Below are 24,204 nucleotides of genomic sequence, written 5' to 3'. Positions count from 1 at the left end.
AAATTAAAATCATTTTAGAATTTAACTCTTTGCTTTTATTATTGTTTATTTTTTTTTACTTTTATGTAAAGCATTTTAAATTGCAATTGTGTATGAGATGTGCATTGTGTTTTTTCCCCCCATAAAAACACAAACTGGCATTTAAAGGGTTAAAATGAATGAATTTGAGTGAAATTAAAGATTAAAGATCAGTTTCAACAATAAAAACGATCAATCGATTGTACATGGGGATGTTAAAGAGACCCGGTTTGTCTCAAAACATTGACAAACGTTGAAAAGAAACCTTCTTCACTTCTTCAGGAATGAACAGTAAGTGTGTGATATCTTTTCAGCAGCTGCTGTTTAGCAAAAACAGTATGGTCCTTCTAAATGTATTTATTTTGCGGCACGCTGTTAGCGGTTTTAGCCTCGTAACCGTTTATTAATGTGCGTCTCAAGGTCTGTGACATAATCCTGACTTTCCCATCAGCATGCTGGATAAAACGGACATTTTTCTATCTCTGGAAAACCAGTCAAATGGAGGGAAAGACTATTAAGGCTCCTGAGTTTTCTGCAAATGGGAATGTGTCGAGACCCAGACAGAGATGGAATGCCAATGTATAAGCTTCCCTCCATCCTGAAAAGAGAGCCGATGACGCGGTACATTCACAGACCTGACAGCTTCAGAGCAACGGTTCAGTGTCAGGAGATTGAGTCTTCCTGTACTCTGTGATCTCATAGACACGAGCGAAAGCCCGACATGACAGATGATCTGCTGCAAACCCGGAGAACAGCCTCACCGAGCACTGCTCAATTCACAGAGATGAAGCTGCCCGTGGGATCTCAAGAGTTTAGATGAAGAGGACCGGTTCTAGAGTATTCTCACATGAGCAGCTGAATATACAGTGCATCTCAGTGTGACACCAATATTGACCATGTTTCCCCTCTAACTTGCTTTGTCTGTGCACTGCAAGGTAATCAATTGTTCGAAAGTTAGCGACGGACGCACAATCGAACAGATTTACCAGCATCAAACGCCACATGCACAACAACACAACAGTCAAGCGTGTGAACTGTGCGGAGACTGAAAGCTGTGTGAATACAGTGAGAAACTTCAGGTTTACAGCTATTGTAAAGAAACGATTGAGAATAATCATGTCAAAGCACGGTGCTTTAGAAAGGCAGTCGACAACTTCTACACTTTTCTCTGCAGGAACAAACACTGAAAGTGGCCACATGTGAAGCGGTAACGTGCTAATGGGATGTTTACCAAATGTTCCTGTAATGGGTTTGATTGCCACTTTCTGAAGAACTGGATCGACATCTGGATGCAGGATGGCCATTCGGGGGTTGCTTGGCAACAAGGTCACACTGGACCACAACTTCCAGCCGCTCACATCACTCTGGAAGCATCTTGATAAGAGAAGATAACATGCAACTGCTGAAATAACACGGCACCTGTCAAAAGAAAGTCTTTATTGATAAAAGGGTTTGACACAAGTATATCTGATATTTCAAGAGGGGCTCATCTCTACATCAGAAAAACACACAGATCGTCAGATAAAGGGAAAACAAAACACTGCGGTGAAGGATCCAACACAACTCACGTATAAAAGACAAAGGAATCCGTTTTTGCTTTGACTGAACCTGAAAGTACTGAAATGAAGCATATATAATTAACAAATGCATCTATTCTAATTCTACTTCAAGATAATTCAGATTTTCCAATACATGTGTGTGAACAGAATTGGTTGCTCAGCAGTTGGTGTCTAAATATCTGATAAACAGCTCAAGAGATAATGTTTTGAAACGATCTTCTGTAAACTAGAATCAGTGCTGGGTATTAACTGATTACACGGACTCCGGATTATGCAATCAGAATCCAAAAATTAAGTACTTGTCATTACTTGTCATTTATTAATTACATGATTACCTATTATTAACAAAACAGCAATACATTGTTCAGAATTTGATTCTTCCTAATTGATTTCTAATTGACTTTTAAACTGTTCTTTCTAAAATGGCCTTCTGCTTATATACATTCCAATAATCTTCAAGTTTTGTGGACAAAGACAGCTTGACCACTGGATTTACGAACATTTGCATGTTCATAGTTCTCTGAAGTTGGTCCATTGTCACATGGACATCCAGGTGAACAAATAAAATTTAATTTTAATTGTTATTTTTAAATGATTTAGTTTTACATTGTTATGATTTAATTAATTATATATAACTTTACATTAAACAAACAAACCCACTAATAAATAAATAAATAAATATATATATATATATATATATATATATATATATATATATATATATATATATATATATATATTTTTTTTTTTTATGTCAATATGGTACGAGATTATGCTATTTAAATGTAATAAACAAGTTAGATCAAAAGTAATCTAATGTGGTGTTCAGACTAGACTATATTTTTGTTGGTCACGATAGTGTCGGTGTCAGGGCAAACTAACACTGGATCCAGTTGCGAATAAATAAAGTCTTTATTTGACTGTTCAAGAGAGTAAAGAGGCCCGATGGTAGGAACAAGTCTCTCGGTCGGCAGTCACTCCTTGGCAGCGCAGGGACTGCAGTGGGCATAACCTCGAAGACAGGAACCGAAACAGGGAACTGCGAAGGCGACACGCTAACTCGAACCCGTAAATCCAAGCACTAGCAAAACGACAAACTGGACAACAAACAACTCCAACAAACTGGACTAGATGGCACTGCAAGGAGCGAGAATGACAGAGAACAGTACCAAACGATCTGACACTAGACAAGACAAACACAGGACTATATGTAGGCCCACAGAAACAAGACACACCTGTCGCTGATCTGATTGCTCGTCAGCAATAGCCAATCAGAGCAGTGACACAGGATGAGCAAACGGATCTGCGAACCGTGACATTACCCCACCCCCCAGAAGCATCACCTGACGCTCTCAGAGGGTCCTAGCTGTCGATTGTAGTCATCGATAAGGGAGTGATCCAATATGTCCCGGGCAGGAACCCAGCTCCTCTCCTCCGGACCGTAACCTTCCCAGTCCACCAAGTACTGGAATCAGCGTTCCCTCACCGGAATAAGGATCTTGGTGACGGTTAATGGGCCAATAAATTTGGGAGCTAATTTTCTACAAACGGAGTGGAGAGGAATATCAGTAGGTGAAAGCCACACTTTTTGACCAACGACGTAGACGGGAGGCTTCGACCGGTGGCAATCGGCCTGGGCCTTGGTGCGTAACCCCACCTGGATAAGAGTCACCCTGGCTGTTCTTCAGATGTCCCTGCACCTGACGAATTCGTGAGCAGAGGGGACTGTGAATTCAGGTTCCAAACTGGGAAAAATGACCCCACCAAATAACGTTGGACCGTAATCTCTCTGGCATGAATAATCTACCCGGTGGACATCCGGGCGGAGGCACTACCCCATGTAAGGCCGTGTGGACCTTCGATTTGATCTCCCAAGTTAGCATTGAAAAACCACACACCTCTGTGGAACGATGGACTCGGGAGATACCGGGCGTTCAGATTGGTCAAAAATATGGGATAATGCGTCTGGTTTGATGGTTTTAGAACCAGGACGGTAAGAAATGGAAAAATCAAATCGACCGAAAAAAAAGTGCCCACCGAGCCGTTTGTCCAATCTGATATATTCAAGATTCTTGTGGTCGGTCCTAACAATAAAAGGTACCCCCAAACCCTCCAACCAATGACGACACTCCTCCAAGACTTACTTGACTGCCAACAACTCTCTATTACCAATGTCCTTATTGCGTTCGGCGGGTTACAAATGATGAGAAAAATAGCCGCACGAAAGCAGCACCATCATCTCTCTTTTGTTTCATTCTGTTTAAAAAATGTGTGTGAAAAAGCTTCTGTGCTGCCATTGATAAACGTCACCAATTTGATGGAACTCATCATGGAAGATGGAATTTTTTTAACGTGCTAGTCTTTCTGTCATGATATTGTAAAGCATCAAAGATTTGGAATTGATTATCATCCACTAAGATAGACTACACGAGCTGAAACGATGGAATCTTGCGTCCCGATGCCCATGATCATAATATCATAAAGAGCTACTAAGGACAATTTTTGTCATGTAATTTGGAATCAGTTACAGACTATAATCTGTTAGTAAATGGACCCAGCACCGCCTTCAAGGTATTTTGTTAATAAAGGCACAGCTTTAGGTGTTCATTACAAGTATTTTCATGACCATCACACCATGTGTTCACTGTGAGGACAGTATTTCATCCATGTAGGCACAAGAGTACATCAAAACAAGAGTCTACATAAAAAAAAGACATTGAATAATCAAACATCCAGCACCATAGACCAATGTCCTTGAGGAATGTGGAAAAGGCTGAGCTCAGAAAGTTGGTGCGCAGTGCAAGATCACTTCATACAAAAATAGAAAGTTCAAGGTAGAGTCTGTGATGGTTTTCCGAGGACTTCAAACGCCAATCAACTTTGGAAGTCATTTTGACCTTTGGTTATGTCATGGGGTCAGCTTTTTGACATCAGATGTGTCCTCATGGGCGATGTTGTCAACCGCTACACTGGGTTGGGTCTCCTGGGTCTCATTCGTACACGGTGATATGGAGCAGCTCGATGACCCGAAATGATGAGTGTCCACCAGGAGCAGCATGGACGTGCCGCACCTCTTCAAGGCCTCGCTCATGGTGATGTGCACTTCCTCCGGCGTGACTCCCAGATCAGACGGAGACTTGCGCTTGATGCGCTCGTAGGTCTTGTCTTGGTTCTCAGGGAATGTCTCACTGTCTTGGAAGCGTCCGAACAGCCAGATGAAGAACCCGAAGAGCACGAAGGCCGCCAGACTCGGGATGAACGCCAGGCATTTGACATCCAGGCTAGCACCCACGTAGCGGCTGTGAAGGAACATGTCTCTCTGGATGTAGGTCCGGTTGGTGAGGGGGTCAGTGTTGGTGGAGCGCCACTCCCAGGTCAGCGTGCTGCGGTTGAAGTTGTGCAGCGTCTCCGGATCTTCTACGGTGTAGATCTTCTCTCCTGGACCTACGTATTGACCGTATTCATAGGGCTTGTAGAAGATCTGGTTCTTCCACATGTTGAGGTCCAGGATGAGGACCATGAAGATGATTCCGTAATTAAACCATTTCCCTAAGAGAGGAAACATAAGGGAAGATGAATGGGTTGGGAATTTATCCCAGTGTATTTGAGTCAAACGGCTGCTTGAGGAAGGGAAATAATTGAGTTGGGAGGCACTTTCTAATGGCTTTCATTGGTAGCGCACTCATGAGGGGTTCTTCTCAAATGCTAAATCACCGCACCAAACAATAAGGTTAAAGACTTTTATGAATGGTTGAGCAGGAGGGCCATTTCCCAAGCCTCGAGGGAGGGATCGTCTATTCCCAGGATGCCAATCTGGACCCATGCTACAGTGAGCGAAACGAAAGCGTTTTGCTCAAACACTGTCAGATTTACTGACTCCCAAACCTCAGTTTAGAGCACTACAGCTTGATTCATTGGCATGAGTGTTCACGGTGTGTTTGCTGTTGTGTAGTGTGCAGATTTACCTGTGATGTGAATGTGGTACTCTTCTTTAAAGATGCGCTTGCTCATGGGCAGTTTGATCTTCAGCTGTGTGGTGGAAAGGCCTGGGAGGTTCACGTCCAGATCGCCCATGAAGTGAGGAAACTCCCAGTCCTGAGGAGGCAGAGCCAACAAACACATGCACCTCAAACGCAAGCAATCTGGCTATTTCTGATGGTCTCTGTTGTTCTTGTTGAGATCAGAAATGAATTGCGTCAAAAGTTTCTCAAACACAGTCAGAGCAAAATCAATCAAACATTGATAACGCCGCGGGCGCAGTTCCAGGACAAATACAAAAACAAACCAAATTATGTGGCAAAGAAGCAGAATAATGTTGTTTCTTGGTTATTACGCCTTGTGTTTACAAACGGAGAGTCTTTGCTTTCTATGTGACGTGGTGGAAAGCTAACGAGGAGCCGCGTAATTACAGTGCAGCTCATCGTTTCGCCTCATTGACGTCCATAATAACTGTGTTACACTAAATGAAGCTTATATTACGTGGCATGAAACCAATGGAAGAGCTTGTGAATCCCATCGGCTCACGGCCGTTCCGGGTCTCTGAGTTAATTAAAAATAAAATATCAGGCAGGTCACAGAGATTAACCGTCACATGGAGCGAACACGGAGAAAAGTGAGGCGAAATATCTAAGAGATGAAGAGTGAGAGGAAGAATGAGAGACACGTCACGACTGAGACTGAGGGAACAATTACAGTCTGAGCATGTCAACACTTTTGAGCAAACACAGGTGACGATCAGACACAGACAGTCTGTGACTTCAGCAAAGCTTCTGATTGGTCGAGTGAAGCTGAAGGAATGACACCACGTGAAATGTGACAGTTCATACGTCAATGATATAGAATAAAATATAAGTAAACAAACAAACGTGACATGAGAAATGGAGGTTAAAAAAGTAAAGGTAAAAACCTCAATGAAAACAACCTTCTGAAGGGAAGAAAACATGAACATAACAAAAGGAAAACAATTACCGTTACTGTTCACCTCCTAAACACATTAAAGTTGGATTTAAAGAGAAATGAAGATCTCTTCAGATGAGAACAAGCCACTTTCACAAGCTCTGGACAGAACCTGTGTGTGTGTGTGTGTGTGTGTGTGTGTGTGCGTGTGTGTGTGTGTGCGAGAGAGAATGAGAGAGTGTGTGCGTGTGTGTGTGAGAGAGAGAGAATGAGAGAGTGTGTGTGTGTGTGTGTGTGTGTGCGTGTGTGCGAGAGAGAATGAGAGAGTGTATGTGTGTGTGTGTGTGTGTTTGTGTGTGTGTGTGTGCGTGTGTGTGTGTGAGAGTGTGTGAGGGTATTACAGGACGAACAGCGAGAGGAACTGTTGAGCTTGTATTAGCATATTCATGAGACAGTGACACACTCCATTGTGATTTTCTCCCTTTTTTTTTTCACACACACACACACCCACACGCATACTCATACACACAGACACAGACACGCACACACACACACACACACACACACACACACACTCTCTCTCTCACACACAGACACACACACACAAACACTCTCTCTCTCACACACACACACACACACACACACACACTCTCTCTCACACACACACACACACACACACGCAAACACTCTCTCTCACACACACACACACACACACACTCTCTCATTCTTTCTCTCTCACACAAACACACTCTTTCATTCTCTCTCTCTCTCTCACACACACACACTCACACGCACACACACACACATGGAGTGAGAGACGAGTTTGTGTTTGTACCTGCATGATGATGAGGAGGTCAAAGACCAGGATGAAGGAGGCCAGGAACGCTCTGGAGACCTCGTGGCTCGGCAGGAAGCCGCGGTTCAGTTTGTCCCAGCTGATCCAGTCTGTGCTGATGACCAGAACCACCACAGAGGTCAGAGAGAACAGCACCGCCCTGACACACACACACACACACACACATGATCTTCAGAAATCAGAAAAATATGATGATTTACTGCTCAAGAAACATGAAGATTATTATCAATGTTGAACACAGTTGTGCTGCACAATATTTCTGTGGAAACAGATGCATTGTATTAACTTTTCATTTTATTACTGATGCATATTTATTTTTTCTGAACTATAATCTAAAACAAAACACACTCACAAAAAAAAACAACTAAGTTCAGTACATGTTTTTCCTGTATGAAAGTCAATAATGATTCATCAGTGGATGTTTTTTAAAGAAAATACATTTACTACACACTAAATTTAGTTTTGATTTGGATTTATATTAATTATTTATATATTATTCAAATATAACATTTTAATATAATAACAGTTATGTATTATATTTATATATTATAGTAATATATGTTAAAAACTGTATTAACAATACCATAAACTTTAAGTACATTAACTACATGAACTACTGGCAATGCAAATAAAAAAACAAACAAACAAATAAACAAACGAAAAACATTAATGAGCTTTTAATTAGTTTTTTTTAAATTTATGTGTCTTTTTAAATAAATACTAATATATTTTTTTTAATAATATTTTTATTGTGAATGATTCAAGGGTATTATATTCAAAATACATTTATATTTTGTTTACATTTAAAATAGCAATCAACAATCAAATTATTAAAATATATATATTTAATATGCATTTCTAAAAATGATTTCATATTAACATTTGCAATAGTCATGTACCACTAATTTAGATTTTGACTAATTAAACAGAATACATGAATAACTGATATTAATATAATATGGGTGTTTAATTAGTCGTCTCTGTCGAACTGCACTGAGATCTTTCATTTTTATACTTTCTTTCTTTCTTTCTTTCTTTTCTCTTGTCATTATTGTGAATGATTCATCCGTGCAATGTTTTTCTAAAGAAAACATGGTTTTGTTTACAACTAAACTTGCATCTTGTAAACGAAATCAAATTATTATAAATTGCATAATAATCTATAATATATATACTTAAAAAACAATAGTAATTTCATATTAAAACTGTCAATAGCCACTGACCACTAAATGAAGTTCTGCACACACATCACACAGGAGTCTCTCACCAGAACAGAACGATGCGGTTGTGTCCCTGTCTCCAGATCTGCCTGGGGGTCCGGCCCCAGTCCGGGTAATGAGTGTCCTGCAGCATCATGTCTGTTACCTGCACACACACACACACACACATATAACTTCACTGTATATTTATTTACCTCATGCCATATTCAAAACATTTCATGCATCGTCTGTGTTTGTCAAGTGCACTACAGTTCTGCCCTATGGAGTGTGCACTAAGGTCACCCTGATGAAGATATGATCCTTCACAAGAGAAAGACTGAAAGCTGTGAGGAACGTGTGTGTGTGTGTGTGGGGGCTGACGTGTGTGTCAGGGAGAAAGACGCTCTGTCGAGTGTTTGTTTGCTGCGTGTTCTTCAGTGGACTTGGGAAAATAGAGATGATCACTAGAGATTGATCATCAGTTTGAGTGACACCTGTCAGCTTGATCACTCTTCTTAAATATACATTTTTCTATGTCATTTTGCAATTATTCACAGTATATATATATATATATATATATATATATACACAAAATCTTTTAAGCAGATGTTTTATTATGACTTTTTATTTTTAAACAGTTTTTTATTTCAAATTAAAAAATTTATGATTTAATGAATTATTATTCTTTCACAAACTCAGGAAAACCTGACCAAAATGTCAGTCTTTGAAAATAAAAAAGAATATCATATATACAAGGGCACCATTCAGAATAATTTATCATTTCATTATGCATATGTATACACAACTGTTATATGTAAAATGAACAGGCCTGACGTAATGTGACAGTAATTGCTTCCAGTGTAACCGAACATCATTGTAATCATGTTTTCATGTCTTATTATTTCACTGGGTGTAAAAGAGTTGCAGCTGTAATGAGGATATTATTATTTTTAGTCTCAAGGTCATGATTTCTCATAAAACAATTTCATGCTGCTTTAAAGTTGCCAAAGTGGACACATTTATTTGAATATGCTCTTGGTGTTCTCTGGGAAACATTCATCAGTGAAGATGGTTCTAGATTAGAGATTCCATTATTATTTGTCTACAATAATTCCTGAAGTGAGATTTTAAGTTAATATTTCAATATTTTAACAAATTCATATGTTCTCGGTTCTCTGATTTCAGTTCATGGTTAATAAAATGGCACATCTGTGATACTGTAGATAACATTTTACCTTAAATGTATAAAATAATTATAATTATAGCATTATTTACATATTTTTTTAAATATTAAAATGTTTACTTTTTATGAACTAATGAATTAAAACAAAATGTAAATCTTTCTGCGTCAAGGTTTTCAAACGTTCTCATACAGAACGGCCACAGAACGCTCTACAATCCAATTCTGAAGCATGTAATCAGTTCAGCCACAGAAAACCAGTTTTAAACAGGTTCTGGTTCGAGTCTCACCATCCACGCCGTCACAAAATCTCCCATCCATGTTCCCACAGCAACCATCTTCATAAAGATCTCGTTCCTGATGCCCATGTACTCCGTCACCATGTGAGGCCTGTAGAGACAGATGTACAGCGCTCAAATAACAAGCTTTTATTAACATTTACCAACATTGCCCACGTTAAAACTGGGTTTTTGGACATGGACCATTAAATTACCATATTTTTCACGTTTCCTAATAAGACTTTTTTTTTTTTTTTTTTTTTACTTTTACCATTCTGGACATGTATTATGGTTTTCTAGATCAGCTGCAGAGGCTTGACAGTACATGTAGGAAGAGCCAGGAGAGCATTACAATAGTCCAGTCTGGAGAGAACAAGAGCTTGGACAAGAAGTTGGGTTGCTTGCTCTGACAGGAAGGGTCTAATCTTCCTAATGTTGTATAAGGCAAACCTGCAGGACCGGGTCGTTGTAGCAATGTGGTCAGTGAAGCTTAACTGATGATCCATCACAACTCCTAGGTTTCTGTCTGTCCTGGAAGGAGTAATGGTTGATGAGCCCAGCTGTATAGAGAAGTTGTGATGAAGTGCTGGGCTGGCTGAGACCACGAGCCGTTCTGTCTTAGCAAGGTTGAGTTGAAGGTGATGATCCTTCATCTAGCCAGAGATGTCTGTCAGACAGACTGCAATGTTGGATCATCTGGCAGGAATGAGAAGTAGAGCTGAGTGTCATCAGCGTAGCAGTGATAGGAAAAGCCATGCTTTTTCATGACAGATTTTAATGATGACATATAGACGAAGAACAGAAGTGGTCCATGCACTGAGCCCTGAGGAACCCCAGTAGGAAAAAAGTTAGAAACCTCCCCTCTCCAAGATCCTAAAGTACCAACCAGAGAGGTATGATTTTAACTACTAGAGTGCAGCTCCAGAGATGCCCATCTTTCTGAGGGTGGACAGGAGAATCTGGTGATTAACGGTGTCAGAAGCAGCAGACAGGTCCAGTAAGATGAGTACTTCACAGGGCTTCAGTAACCGAGAGAAGAGCAGTCTCAGTTGAGTGGCCACTTTTGAAGCCAGATTGGTTGCTGTCCAGGAGAGTGTTCTGTGCAAGAAACACAAAGAGCTGGTTTAACACAACTTGCTCAAGTGTATTTGCAGTGAACGGAAGAAGGGATGTAGTTTTCTAAAAGTGCTGGTTTAGAGAGTTTATATTTTAAAGCAGTGGGGTTATTTGAGCCTGTTTAAATGCCGTGGGAAAGGTACCAGTGTGAAGAGAGGTGCTGATGATGTGATTGAGTGCAGGTATAACTGAAGAAGAAATGGCCTGAAGGAGTTGAGTGTGGATAGGATCAAGTGGACAAGTAGTAAGATGCTAGGAAAGGACAGGTTTGGAAACGTCTGCCTCCGATAGAAGAAAGGAGGAGAGAGAATGTGTGATATTATGTGATTGACTGTCAGTCTGAGGTGTGGAGAGTTGGCTGCTGAAGGTTGTTGTTTTGTTTGTGCACAATCATCAGCTGTGTGGGGAACAAAGAAGAGAAGAGAAGGTCTTTCTCATGTTGAGAGACAGATCGGGTCAGTCTGGTGTGTTCTGTCACAGCTGATCTTTTCTTCAGCTCGATCTTCTCCAGAAGCTTTTATTTGACCTGACCTCTGTTTCTGTCATGCTACAGGACAGGCTAACTATACCAGCAACCCTTCAGAGGCCTTTATAAAACATTCAGAAAATGAGTGGCTTCCAGAAAATGATCCAACACAAATTAAACACAGCCAAGCATTCATCTGTTGTGACAGCAAGGGAACGTAATCTTCTTTCGCAGCTTTTATGCCGTCAGAAGTGTTTACAGGCCTTGAACAGGTACAGATACACTCTTAATCTGCTTATGCACGTTGCTTTGTGGGGAAACGCATAACAGGGCCAGTTTTATTGCGCATAAATGTCAGAACAACCGGATTGTCACCACCCAGGTTATTTGGTATTGTGTTATGGATAAAAACACCATTATCCTGTAAATGAGCTTCCATCCTCATTAGCACGTCCAATCTGTAACGCAAGCAAGTGCTTGATGCTCACAGCTGTGTTAGTGTGGAGCACAGACACTGGTGTAGGTTAGTGCGGTCTTACAGTATCAAAGGCAGAGCCAAACACACACACACACACACACACATTCACTCACACATACACACAAACACTCACTCACACAGGCACGCACACGCGCACATACACGCGCACACACACACACACACACACACACACACAGACAGAGCTGCTCTCTCTCTCTCTCTCTCTCTCCGATTAGTCTCAGCTCTTCATTTATTCATTCTGGCTGTAATTTTAATGCACTACTGCTGGGTGACCTAATGAAGGGAAACAAAGGCACATGCACGCACGCACACACACACACACACACACACACACACACACACACACACACACACACACACATTTACCATGGACTTACCACATTGTTGTGTTTTGTTTTTGTAAATGCATCACAGTTTACCTTGTCTTTTGGGCATGTACCATATAGATGTATTTTTTAAAACATTTACTAACATTTTTTTTTTTGTACTAACAACATTTTTCAACATACACATGAACATATCCCAGGTAAGGTTTCTTTTTTTCATGTTAATAGCCTATTTTTGAAGATTTCCCATGGTAATACCATGCTTCTGAACATTTCCTGTTCTAACACCATGATTTTGGACATGCACAGTTTTTTTTTCACGATAACACCATTTCCAATGTCAATACCATGTTTTTGTTCCTGTACAGATACCATGTTTTTGAACATTTTTCATGGCATATGGAAATGATATTCATTCAGTGCATTCATTGAAGTTAGGGTTACCCTAACTATCAAAGTATCTGACACCAGTATACCAGACTTCAAACTCCAGTCACAATGATTTCAGCTTGCCTTCGGTGTGTTTTCAGATCGTCTCTCAGAGATGTTTGTGACTTTCTCACCGGCTCCCGAGGCACGGCTGAATCTTAATTAGACACGTCTCAGAAACCACAAATCTGAAATCCCCCCTAAACGCTTGCTGGAGCCTCACTGGCAACTTCACAGAACCGAATTGTGATCAGCACGAGCGGTGGGAGGAACCCAGCTAGAACACTTAAAATCAGCATGGAATCTGAACTGACCTCATGCGTTACTGAGCTCAGTATGAATGATTCATTCATGCTAATGCTTCATTTCTGTCATTTTAAATCAGATTCAGTGTTACTTTAGTATAACTGATTTACTATTCTAGTTTTTTGTTGATATCTGGAATTTATGTTTTCACTTTAATTTTGTTGTGTTTTTGTAATTAGTTTTTTTATTACATCTGTATAGTATTTATTCATTTTTATTTATTTGGTTCTAGTTATTTTAGTATATCAATATATATTAAATGAAAATGAAACTATACTATGCCTGTATAGTATTTATTATTTGTATTAATATTTTGTTTTATTTATTTTAGTATCTTTAGGATTAGATTAGATCAACTAATGGCAGGATGTGCTGATTAATTTAATTAATCTATTTTTTTTGTTACTTAATTAAAATAAAAAATACTACATTAAAACTAAATTAAATAAACAAACTAAAAAAAATAATTATATCATTTTAATCAAATGAAAATTAGAAATTAATTAAAAACCTTTTTTTTTTTGCAGATAATTATTTCAAATTATAAGTAACGAAAATGTTTTATGGTTTTAGTTAATAAACAGTAACAACCCTGATCATATAAAATAACTGGACTTCTTCATTAAGTACATGTAAACTCCGCCCCTTTCCCACAAACCACACCCCCTTTCTGGCAGAACTATTCCCTCGAACACCACATTTTCTGAAATAAATCTTCTAGAAAGCTTAAAAAGAAATGAAAATGGACTACATTTCCATTTTTCTCACTCTATTTACCACATCTCAACAGATTAATATTTTCTATTTTTCAACTACCATATAAATTCCCCATAAATAAGAATATTAGCCCCGCCTTACATTTATTATCATTAAATATCCTGTTTTACTCTGAAATGCATCATAAACATTTCATGATTAAAACACAAAGGCTAATAAATGCACCAGCACTGTGTTTTACTCTCATTTAGGCTGGTTTCTGCTTGCAGTTTAAGAGCAGAACTGCAGCAACAGAGACAGACAGAAACACAGAATAAAGCAGCTGATTATTCAGAGGACTTAGCAAGTAAATGTTCTTCAAACACAAATGCCAGTGTAAATTATGCAGATTCTGTGGATCTCCTGAGGGAAATGCATCCTGGACTAAAGGCAAGATTTGCCACAGTTTTATAAGCAACAGCGAGTTTTTCATTAGACAGCTACCACTTGATTTATGTACCAGCAGCTTGTAAAACAGCACTTAACATGATGATCCTGTTGGGCGGTGAGTCTGGCTGCTCACACACACACACACACACACACACACACACACACACACACATGTTTGTTTTTGTGAAAAGTGGGGACATCCCATAGGTTGCTTTTTATTAAAAACATGAACCAATTGCAATCAATGCCAACTAATTCAGCACCTTGACTCGGGACAGCGCTCTTGTGACGTCAGACGTAAGAGGAAGCGTGTTAAGAGCTTACTGAGGGACACTTCGGGAACACACTTAGGAACATAAACAACTTTGGTAAGATATATCTTTCGAGGTCTTCTTAGAAAATAGTAAAGAATATGTACAATGTGTGTCGTATTTCACCCTTAATGAAAGAGAAAAGCATATTTCAGGACCTTTACGACTCCGTCTCACCTCCAGATCTCATTACTGTAATGTGAAAAATGAAAAAGTAATTTATAAGTTATTAAAATAATAAAGCAGAAGGACATGTGCATGTGGGTGTTACAGTCTCACAGAGGAAGGTGAGGATAACCCACAACGAATAAAAGTCTTTAATAATCCATATTAAACTCAGGAAAGGAAATGACAACTAATAACCAACATCATCCTGAACAGAAAGAAGAGTTTTAAATGAGGAAAACAGGTGGAGGGAGTTAACTAATGATCACTAATGAGCACATGAGTCAAAAACCACAGAAACAAACAAGACCGGAGAAAAGGAGTCACAGAAAACTAAACCAGAACAGTGGGAACACTAAAACTGATTTGAGAGGAACAAGAATGACTGACAGAATGATTTTTATTACAGTATTTCAAAGATGAAGATATAAAAAAACAACGGGTGGAAATGTCACGAAAAATCACAATACAAAAATAATTAAATATTGGTCCTAAAATAGGCTCCATTTTCATGTTTTTACTCTGATTTGTAAATGCAAATTGACATGTCTTTGAGCTTCACAGCAATACGACAGCACAAACTGCTCATGTGTCAAACACACACAGAATCTCTCTGAATACTGTAGTAACAGTCACCAGGGTAAACCACTGAAGAACAGGTGCGGTCCATAAACACTCGAGATCTGTTTCTTAGATCTGATGTTAGTTCTGAGAGTGAATCAGAGAGTGACACACGATGCTCTAACCGTGTGTGCGGCTCTGGATGAGAGGTGTTCAGTCTCTCCTCTCTCACCACAGAGCACATAAACACACACACATGCTGTCAGAGACCCAGAGAGAGCTCGAGAGCTGAACAACAGCGCCACCTGTCTTCAGATCTCATTAACCCCACAGAAACACACACCTGAGGCTCTGAAGGACCACACTGCTCTCACTCCGTCTCCTCCTGTCTTCTGTCTCTGAGGGAGACTTTCATCCAGTCAAAACTTCTCGTGTGAAGCATTCTGCTCATGGAAACCCAGATTATGCAGCTTTGGATGAAATCTTTAATGATCTGGTTAGAAGATATTACTAAAAGTTTCTTTTCAAGTCACTTCAACCTCAGTCATTATTACAGCAGCGATGGAAAGTCTGTGAATAATGCCCTACTACGCTCTTCATTTCTTTGTTCATCAGAGTGTTAGATGATTTAATAAAACAACAAAGGTTTCTCACACTCACAGATGTATCAGTGTAGTCTTTGATCAGTCCATCTGCGCTCACACACATTCATTCTGATGATGCTTTTCCGGCCAGGAACAGCTGGCGAGATTCCCATGCTCACCGCTGACCGCATTTAACCTGGAGACGACGTGTGGCCACATGATCGCCCAGTATTCAATCTCACTGAAAAATGGTGCAGGCGTTCTCCAAACAGTGGAGTGTAACGTGAAAGCATCGGCTGTGTGCAGAGCTCAGCATTAGATGGCGAATCGAACCGTAAGTGAAGCTGAGCCGCGTCTTGAGTCTTGAACTCTACGGTTAATATGTGGTCTGATTTATGAACAACTACGTCTCATTCGTTCAACTGAATCGCTCAGAAAGAATCATGATTCAGCTCCAAACACACTCAAAGAGTTGAATCTCTCAGTCATCTGTTTGAATCAATCAGTGGTTCTGGACTCGTTTACTATCATCTAATAGTCACGACCAATTACTGGGACTTTTTTTAAAAGAATAGAAGAATCATTCATGGAATTCAAGATGCAGAAATCGTTAAACGTATGACTGCCATCATCCCGACTGAGAATAGCTGTGAAGAGGGAATAAAAGAAGAACTTTTCTTTGATGTGTCTTACCGCATCCGTCCACTCATGAGCAGAATGAGGTTATAGATGTGAGAGAAGATGAAGAGCGAGAGAATGGTGCTGAAGAACATGGTCATCCAAGAGCCGTGGTCCTCACGAAACATCTTCAGACGCAGGACACGACCTGAGACACAAAGTGAAGCGACATTAAAACAAACCTGAGAACCTAGAACTTATTATATACTTACATAAATTAATTATTTTTTTATTCATATTTTGAACTAACTGTTATTTCTATAAATTATAAATACTTTTTATTTTTAGAAATTGTGGCAAAAAAACAAATGGCAACATTGTTTTCTTTAAATAATATTTGTGATATTTTTAATGCACTAGAACACAGCAACAATCAAACCTTGTAAAGGCAGGGAAAATAAACGCATCAAGTAATAATTAAATATTTTAGAGCTGCATGATAGCAGTTAAATTCATAATCATGTTTATTTTGCTAAAACATTCTAATCATGATTATTAATCACAATTGAATTTTTTTATATATTTCAACAGATTTATTGCACTTTCACATAAGGACAAATTATGACAACATCAAAAAGTGAAACAAAAATTTTAAAGATGAATAAATATTTGCATTGCTTGAAATATTAGTAAATTAAATATGAAAATAACTTATTTCACCTAGTTGACAAGGCAACATTTATCATTTTAATTTAAATTGATGTGATGCACTAAAATAAACTAAAACTGAATAAAAAAAATGTATAAATACAAAAAAAATGTACAATGAAAATGGAAAATATCAAAATAATAACATTCAAAATATTACTTAAAATTATAACAGTATCTCAATGATACTGAAATAACACAAGGACACTTTGATTCCTTTATCATTCACGAGCCATAATCTTCACATCTGCGTTTTTCACTCAGGTCAGAAATAAAGTTTGCATTTCTGTTTTATGCTTCAATCATTTCAGGAAAGATTCAGTTTGTTCAGTTATCAGCGAATCATCAAGAAAACTCTCTCAAAGTGAATACTTTATTCACAAAGCTTTCTGAAAGTTGCATCACGTCTTGGCCAGACAGTAAATATTTGGTGTCAGTTAAAAATAGTTGTGCTGAATTAAAATACCCAAGTCTCACACACACACCTCACAGTTAGTGTTTCCAGCACTGGTGTGTTTGTTCAGCAGCTGACGGTCAGTTTTACAGCATGTAAGCTTCTTCCCTGGATACTGACACTGTCCTGTCAGCGATTCATCTCTCCATTAGATCCATACCAGTCTGAATCAGCAGTAATATATCACACATATTGTGGCATTGAGAGCAAGCGTCCTGCTCATTAGAGCTGAACAATTCCCTCTGTCCCGCTAACCCTGTCAAACTCACTTTAACTAACAGTGGCTTCGAGAACAAGTCACCTTAATTATTCCTTTAGCAGCTTCCTTTAATTACCAATGAATGTTCCCATATTAATTCCTGGATGAGACACCCCTGGCATTCACATAAGCATGCACACATTCAGTGCATTATGTGTTTTTGTCTTGTTTTCCAGTACAAATAGCTAAACATTCTTAAATTAACATACATTTACTAAAGAAGCTAAAAAAAAGAAAACCCTGCACTACACTGCAAAAAAAAAAAGAAAAATAAATAAAATAAAAAAATAATACTGTCAGTCGCAATTGAAAAGCTAATAAAAACAACTACAAAATAATATTTGTAATGAGTATTGTGTTGTTTTCTGCTTAAAATATCTAAACATTTCAAAGAAGCAACACTGCATAAGATCTCAACTAGGTTTTATTATAAACACATTTAGAAATATGTGAAAAATCATTGCCAGTGCATTAAGACAAAATACACATTTTAATGTTATTGCAGCTTCTCAAGTAAATTTATCTAGTTTTATGATTTAGTTTTTTTACTGGAAAACAAATAGAATCAGATTCAGAAAGAGCTTTATTGCCAAGCACGTTTGCACATACAAGAAATTTGTTCTGTTGACACAAGCTTCCAGTACACAACAACAACACACAGAGACAACAACAACACACAGAGACAACAACAACACACAGAGACAACAACAACAGGGACAACAACACACAGAGACAACAACAACAGAGACAACAACAACACACAGAGACAACAACAACACACAGAGACAACAACAACAGAGACAACAACAACAGAGACGACAACAACAGAGACAACAACAACACACAGAGACGACAACAACAGAGACAACAACAACACACAGAGACAACAACAACACACAGAGACAACAACAACACAGAGACAACAACAACAGAGACGACAACACACAGAGACAACAACAACAGAGACAACAACACACAGAGACAACAACACACAAAGACAACAACACACAGAGACGACAACAACAGAGACAACAACAACACACAGAGACAACAACAACACACAGAGACAACAACAACACAGAGACAACAACAACAGAGACGACAACACACAGAGACAACAACAACAGAGACAACAACACACAGAGACAACAACACACAAAGACAACAACACACAGAGACGACAACAACAGAGACACAAAAAACAGAGACAACAACAACAAAGACAACAACACACAGAGACAACAACAACAGAGACAACAACAACAGGGACAACAACACACAGAGACAACAACAACAGAGACAACAACAACAGGGACAACAACACACAGAGACAACAACAACAGAGACACAAAAAACAGAGACAACAACAACAGAGACAACAACAACAGAGACAACAACACACAGAGACAACAACAACAGAGACAACAACAACACACAGAGACGACAACAACAGAGACAACAACAACACACAGAGACGACAACAACAGAGACAACAACAACACACAGAGACAACAACAACACACAGAGACAACAACAACAGAGACAACAACAACACACAGAGACAACAACACACAGAGACAACAACACACAGGGACAACAACACACAGAGACAACAACAACAGAGACAACAACAACAGAGACAACAACAACAGAGACACAAAAAACAGAGACAACAACAACAAAGACAACAACACACAGAGACAACACAACAGAGACAACAACAACAGGGACAACAACACACAGAGACAACAACAACAGAGACACAAAAAACAGAGACAACAACAACAGAGACAACAACACACAGAGACAACAACAACAGAGACACAAAAACAGAGACAACAACAACAGAGACAACAACACACAGAGACAACAACAACAGAGACAACAACACACAGAGACAACAACAACACACAGAGACAACAACACACAGAGACAACAACAACAGGGACAACAACAACAGAGACAACAACAACAGAGACAACAACACACAGAGACAACAACACACAGAGACAACAACAACAGAGACAACAACAACACACAGAGACAACAACAACAGAGACAACAACAACAGAGACGAAAACACACAGAGACAACAACAACAGAGACAACAACAACACACAGAGACAACAACAACAGAGACAACAACACACAGAGACAACAACAACAGGGACAACAACACACAGAGACAACAACACACAGAGACAACAACAACAGAGACAACAACAACACACAGAGACAACAACAACAGAGACAACAACAACACACAGAGACAACAACAACAGAGACAACAACACACAGAGACAACAACAACAGAGACAACAACAACAGAGACAACAACAACAGAGACAACAACAACACACAGAGACAACAACAACAGAGACAACAACACACAGAGACAACAACAACAGAGACAACAACACACAGAGACAACAACAACAGAGACAACAACACACAGAGACAACAACAACAGAGACAACAACATACAGAGACAACAACAACAGAGACGACAACACACAGAGACAACAACAACAGAGACGACAACACACAGAGACAACAACAACAGAGACAACAACAACACACAGAGACAACAACACACAGAGACAACAACAACAGAGACAACAACAACACACAGAGACAACAACACACAGAGACAACAACAACAGGGACAACAACAACAGAGACAACAACAACAGAGACAACAACACACAGAGACAACAACAACAGGGACGACAACAACAGATAAGAAAAAAATAATGATATGTGAATTAAATAAACATACATAAACAGAAATAGACATACATTTGTACTGTTGTGGTATATAGACAGAACGGAATAGAATTTACAAGGAATGTATTAAATTCCTTTAATACTAAATGTAGTATTAAAGGCTAGTATTATGATGCAATTTCAATTTGTCCTTTCTCTTTAGAGTGTTACAAGCTCTTGGTGCATGATGAAGATCTGTAAAGTTTCAAAAGACTAAAGTCCCAAGTCCAAAGAGATATTCTTTACCAAAGTTAAGACTCTGCCACACCCCTAAAACACCTCGTTTAAACACGCCCCCACATGTCTACATCACTGTGAGGGAAGATTTGCATAACACCACCCAGATGTTCACACAGAGAAAGAAGGTGTGGTTTCAGTAACACAGTTAGTTTTGAAGCACTCATGTAAGAGAGATGTGTTTGTATCTAGGAGAAAGAAAAAGCACTTTATTTGTTCTTTCAAAAGTAGATGCATTTAGGAATCTTTAAAATTACTTACAACAGAACAGTAACGCATTTTATGGACGACCGGTTCGTGAACTTAGGAGAGGAGGTCATTCTGGCTTTGCTACGACAATCTGGCGCTTCTGAATCAGCTACTTGAATGAGGTTTTCTCATTAGTTTACGTATTTGTTATTGTCTGTTCAAATGCAGAGTTTTGTCTGTCTTAATCGTCCGTGGCTTGTGTTCTGCAAACACATACGAGCTTCATCACTGTGTCTGTCACATCACTCTGTTCCTCTTTCATCTTGAACTGATGGGAAAACTAAGGATATTATTAACTGTCTTTAAATTTATTTTGAAAGATGAAGCTGACTAGAGCTCATGATGATCGGCCAATCACAATGCACTGGGGTCAGTTAGCCAATCAGAGCAGACTGTGCTTGTCAGAAGGAGGGACTTTTTGTAGAAAACAACAATAGAGGACCTACAATAATGTACAGTATTTGAAAAATTATGTGTTTTTTGAACATTAAAGCATGTCAACATATTCTGTTACACCAAATACACAAAATAATGATCTTTAAAAAAGCATCATATGACCCCTTTGAGTAAATAAAAGTAGTATTGTACAATTTTTCCTTGAACAGTAGAGGAGAACATTTAACTGTTCATGAGCTAGATTGCCTAGGGAAAGAAAAAGAAGAAGAAAAAAAACAAATTAAAAAATCATTAAGAAGGCACTTGCACTTGCAATGAAAAAATAATACACATTACAATTCAGTGCAACTTCTCTCATGTTCTTAATGCTGCAAGTAACAAACGCAAGTACATATTTATAACAAACATTATGATTTTCAGGCTGAATTCACTGCAGTATTCTGGTGGAAATGCATGAAAATTATAAACTATGTTAGCTTTCATAAATGGTGTGTATAATGTAGTATGTAGTGTGTACAGCATGTAGACTGCAGAATAAGTGTTCATTAATGGTCAGTAGTATATAGTATGTAGCGCGTAGTGTGTAGTGGACATTATAGTAATATATATATATATGACATTATAGTTAAAGTTATATTAATTTATTGACAAAAAATGCACATTTCTCCCAAAGACAAGAAGAAAAATCCTCTTTTTCCATTTAAAATATTGCAGAGATTTAAAGTGCATTGATAAAGAACAAACTGTATAAGCACATATATCACAGCAGCATCAGCTGACACTGAGGAAATGAAGATGGACTTGAGATTTCTCTGAAGATATGAGCTGTGATATGAGTGAAACCCAAAGAGATGTTTAAAACACGCAAACCCATCATAGCGAACAGTCAGAAACACGATTCAGCTTTATAGATCCGTTCAGCACAATGCCTCACAAATGCTTCTGAATGCTTTCATTTGCAAAGAGACGCTCAACCTGAAATAATGATGATGTCCACCGGATGAAACGGCCATTCCTGATTTTCTGAAGGTAATGTCTACATATTGGTGCCAATCAGAAACGCAGCATGACGGGTCACATCACTGACATTACTAGAGTTCAGATAAAACTGCAGAAAGATTCTCCAGCATCAGTGTCGTGATCAACCTCTGAAATAACATATTAGTGACATGAAACCATCAGCATCAAACTCACACCTCATTTGGCCCACGTTCCCAACTCAACCCTTCTGCTTAACCTCCTGAGCCCGTTATCTAACCGTCTGTCTCCATGGAAACCATGAGGATGAGTGATAAACCTTTGTAAAGTGCTGACAAGGTCTCGTAACCTGGGACGAATGGGCCAGATGATTTATGATGCACTTCTCATTTTATTCCCTGACATAAGGAAAATGTGTACTTTAGAGGAGTGTTTTATGATAATTATTTATGAGCTCATATTCTGAAAGCTAATTTGAAGTGCTGTGTTTACAATGTATTGTGTGTGGAGTTTATGAATTTCTTTACTTTTAAGATTGATGTTATGAAAGACAAAATTGCAACCATTCAGCCGTCAGCTACAGTATCACATCAGACAGTGCACTATAGACCCCCTGAGGAACAGTTCCACTCATTCTCTACTATAGGAGAGGAAGAATTGTATAAACTTGTTAAATCATCTAAACCAACAACATGTATGTTAGACCCTATACCATCTAAGTTCCTAAAAGAGGTGCTTCCAGAAGTCATAGGTCCTCTTCTGACTACTATTAATTCCTCATTGTCATTAGGATATGTCCCCAAAACCTTCAAACTGGCTGTTATTAAGCCTCTCATAAAAAAGCTACAACTTGACCCCAGAGAACTTGTTAATTATAGACCAATCTCGAATCTCCCTTTTCTGTCCAAGATACTAGAAAAGGTGGTATCCTCACAATTATATTCCTTCTTAGAGAAAAATGGTATATGTGAGGATTTCCAGTCAGGATTTAGACCGTATCATAGTACTGAAACTGCTCTCCTTAGAGTTACAAATGATCTGCTCTTATCATCTGATCGTGGGTGTATCTCTCTATTAGTTTTATTGGATCTTAGTGCTGCGTTTGACACAATTGACCACAGCATTCTTTTGCATAGACTTGAACACTTTGTTGGCATTAATGGAAGTGCATTAGCATGGTTTAAATCGTACTTATATGACCGCCATCAGTTCGTAGCAGTGAATGAAGATGTATCATATCGATCACAAGTGCAGTATGGAGTACCTCAAGGCTCAGTACTAGGGCCGCTACTCTTCACGCTTTATATGTTACCCTTGGGAGATATCATCAGGAAACATGGTGTTAGCTTTCACTGTTGAGCTGATGATACTCAGCTCAATATTTCTTCACAGCCTGCCTAAACATACAAATTTGCAAAACTAACAGAATTCATAGCTGATATAAAAAAACTAGATGACTATTCATTTCCTACTGCTAAATTCAGAAATGAGGACTTCACGTGTGGCGGATGTGCTGCTGTGGAGCTATGGGTGTGCCGTGTTGCATTTTGGTGCAATATGGACATGAGACACGTTCAGAGTTAATAATCTTTTAATAAACTACAGAACACTGCGAACCGGAAGCGGCGCGCCTCACGCATGCAA

At 38.8% G+C, this 24,204-nt stretch overlaps 1 protein-coding gene across 2 annotated transcripts in view; it reads right to left on the bottom strand.

Moving 5' to 3' along the window:
• Window positions 1–2,348: 2,348 nt before the first annotated feature.
• Window positions 2,349–24,204, bottom strand: part of LOC113089004 (transmembrane protein 117-like) — a 28,362-nt gene continuing 6,506 nt past the window's right edge. For both annotated transcript variants that reach the window (XM_026255904.1, XM_026255905.1), the window contains 6 exons: window positions 16,589–16,721; window positions 9,999–10,098; window positions 8,597–8,694; window positions 7,309–7,468; window positions 5,543–5,672; window positions 2,349–5,126 (listed from right to left, as the gene is read on the bottom strand). In XM_026255904.1, the coding sequence (XP_026111689.1) occupies window positions 4,486–5,126; window positions 5,543–5,672; window positions 7,309–7,468; window positions 8,597–8,694; window positions 9,999–10,098; window positions 16,589–16,721 (1,262 nt within the window). In that variant the 3' untranslated portion in view covers window positions 2,349–4,485. The remainder of the gene's footprint in view (window positions 5,127–5,542; window positions 5,673–7,308; window positions 7,469–8,596; window positions 8,695–9,998; window positions 10,099–16,588; window positions 16,722–24,204) is intronic.

Source organism: Carassius auratus, unplaced genomic scaffold (assembly GCF_003368295.1).
Source record: "Carassius auratus strain Wakin unplaced genomic scaffold, ASM336829v1 scaf_tig00048100, whole genome shotgun sequence".
Taxonomy (NCBI): domain Eukaryota; kingdom Metazoa; phylum Chordata; class Actinopteri; order Cypriniformes; family Cyprinidae; genus Carassius; species Carassius auratus.
Note: the sequence above shows the minus strand (reverse complement) of the source record. Positions and strands in the feature narration are given on the sequence as shown.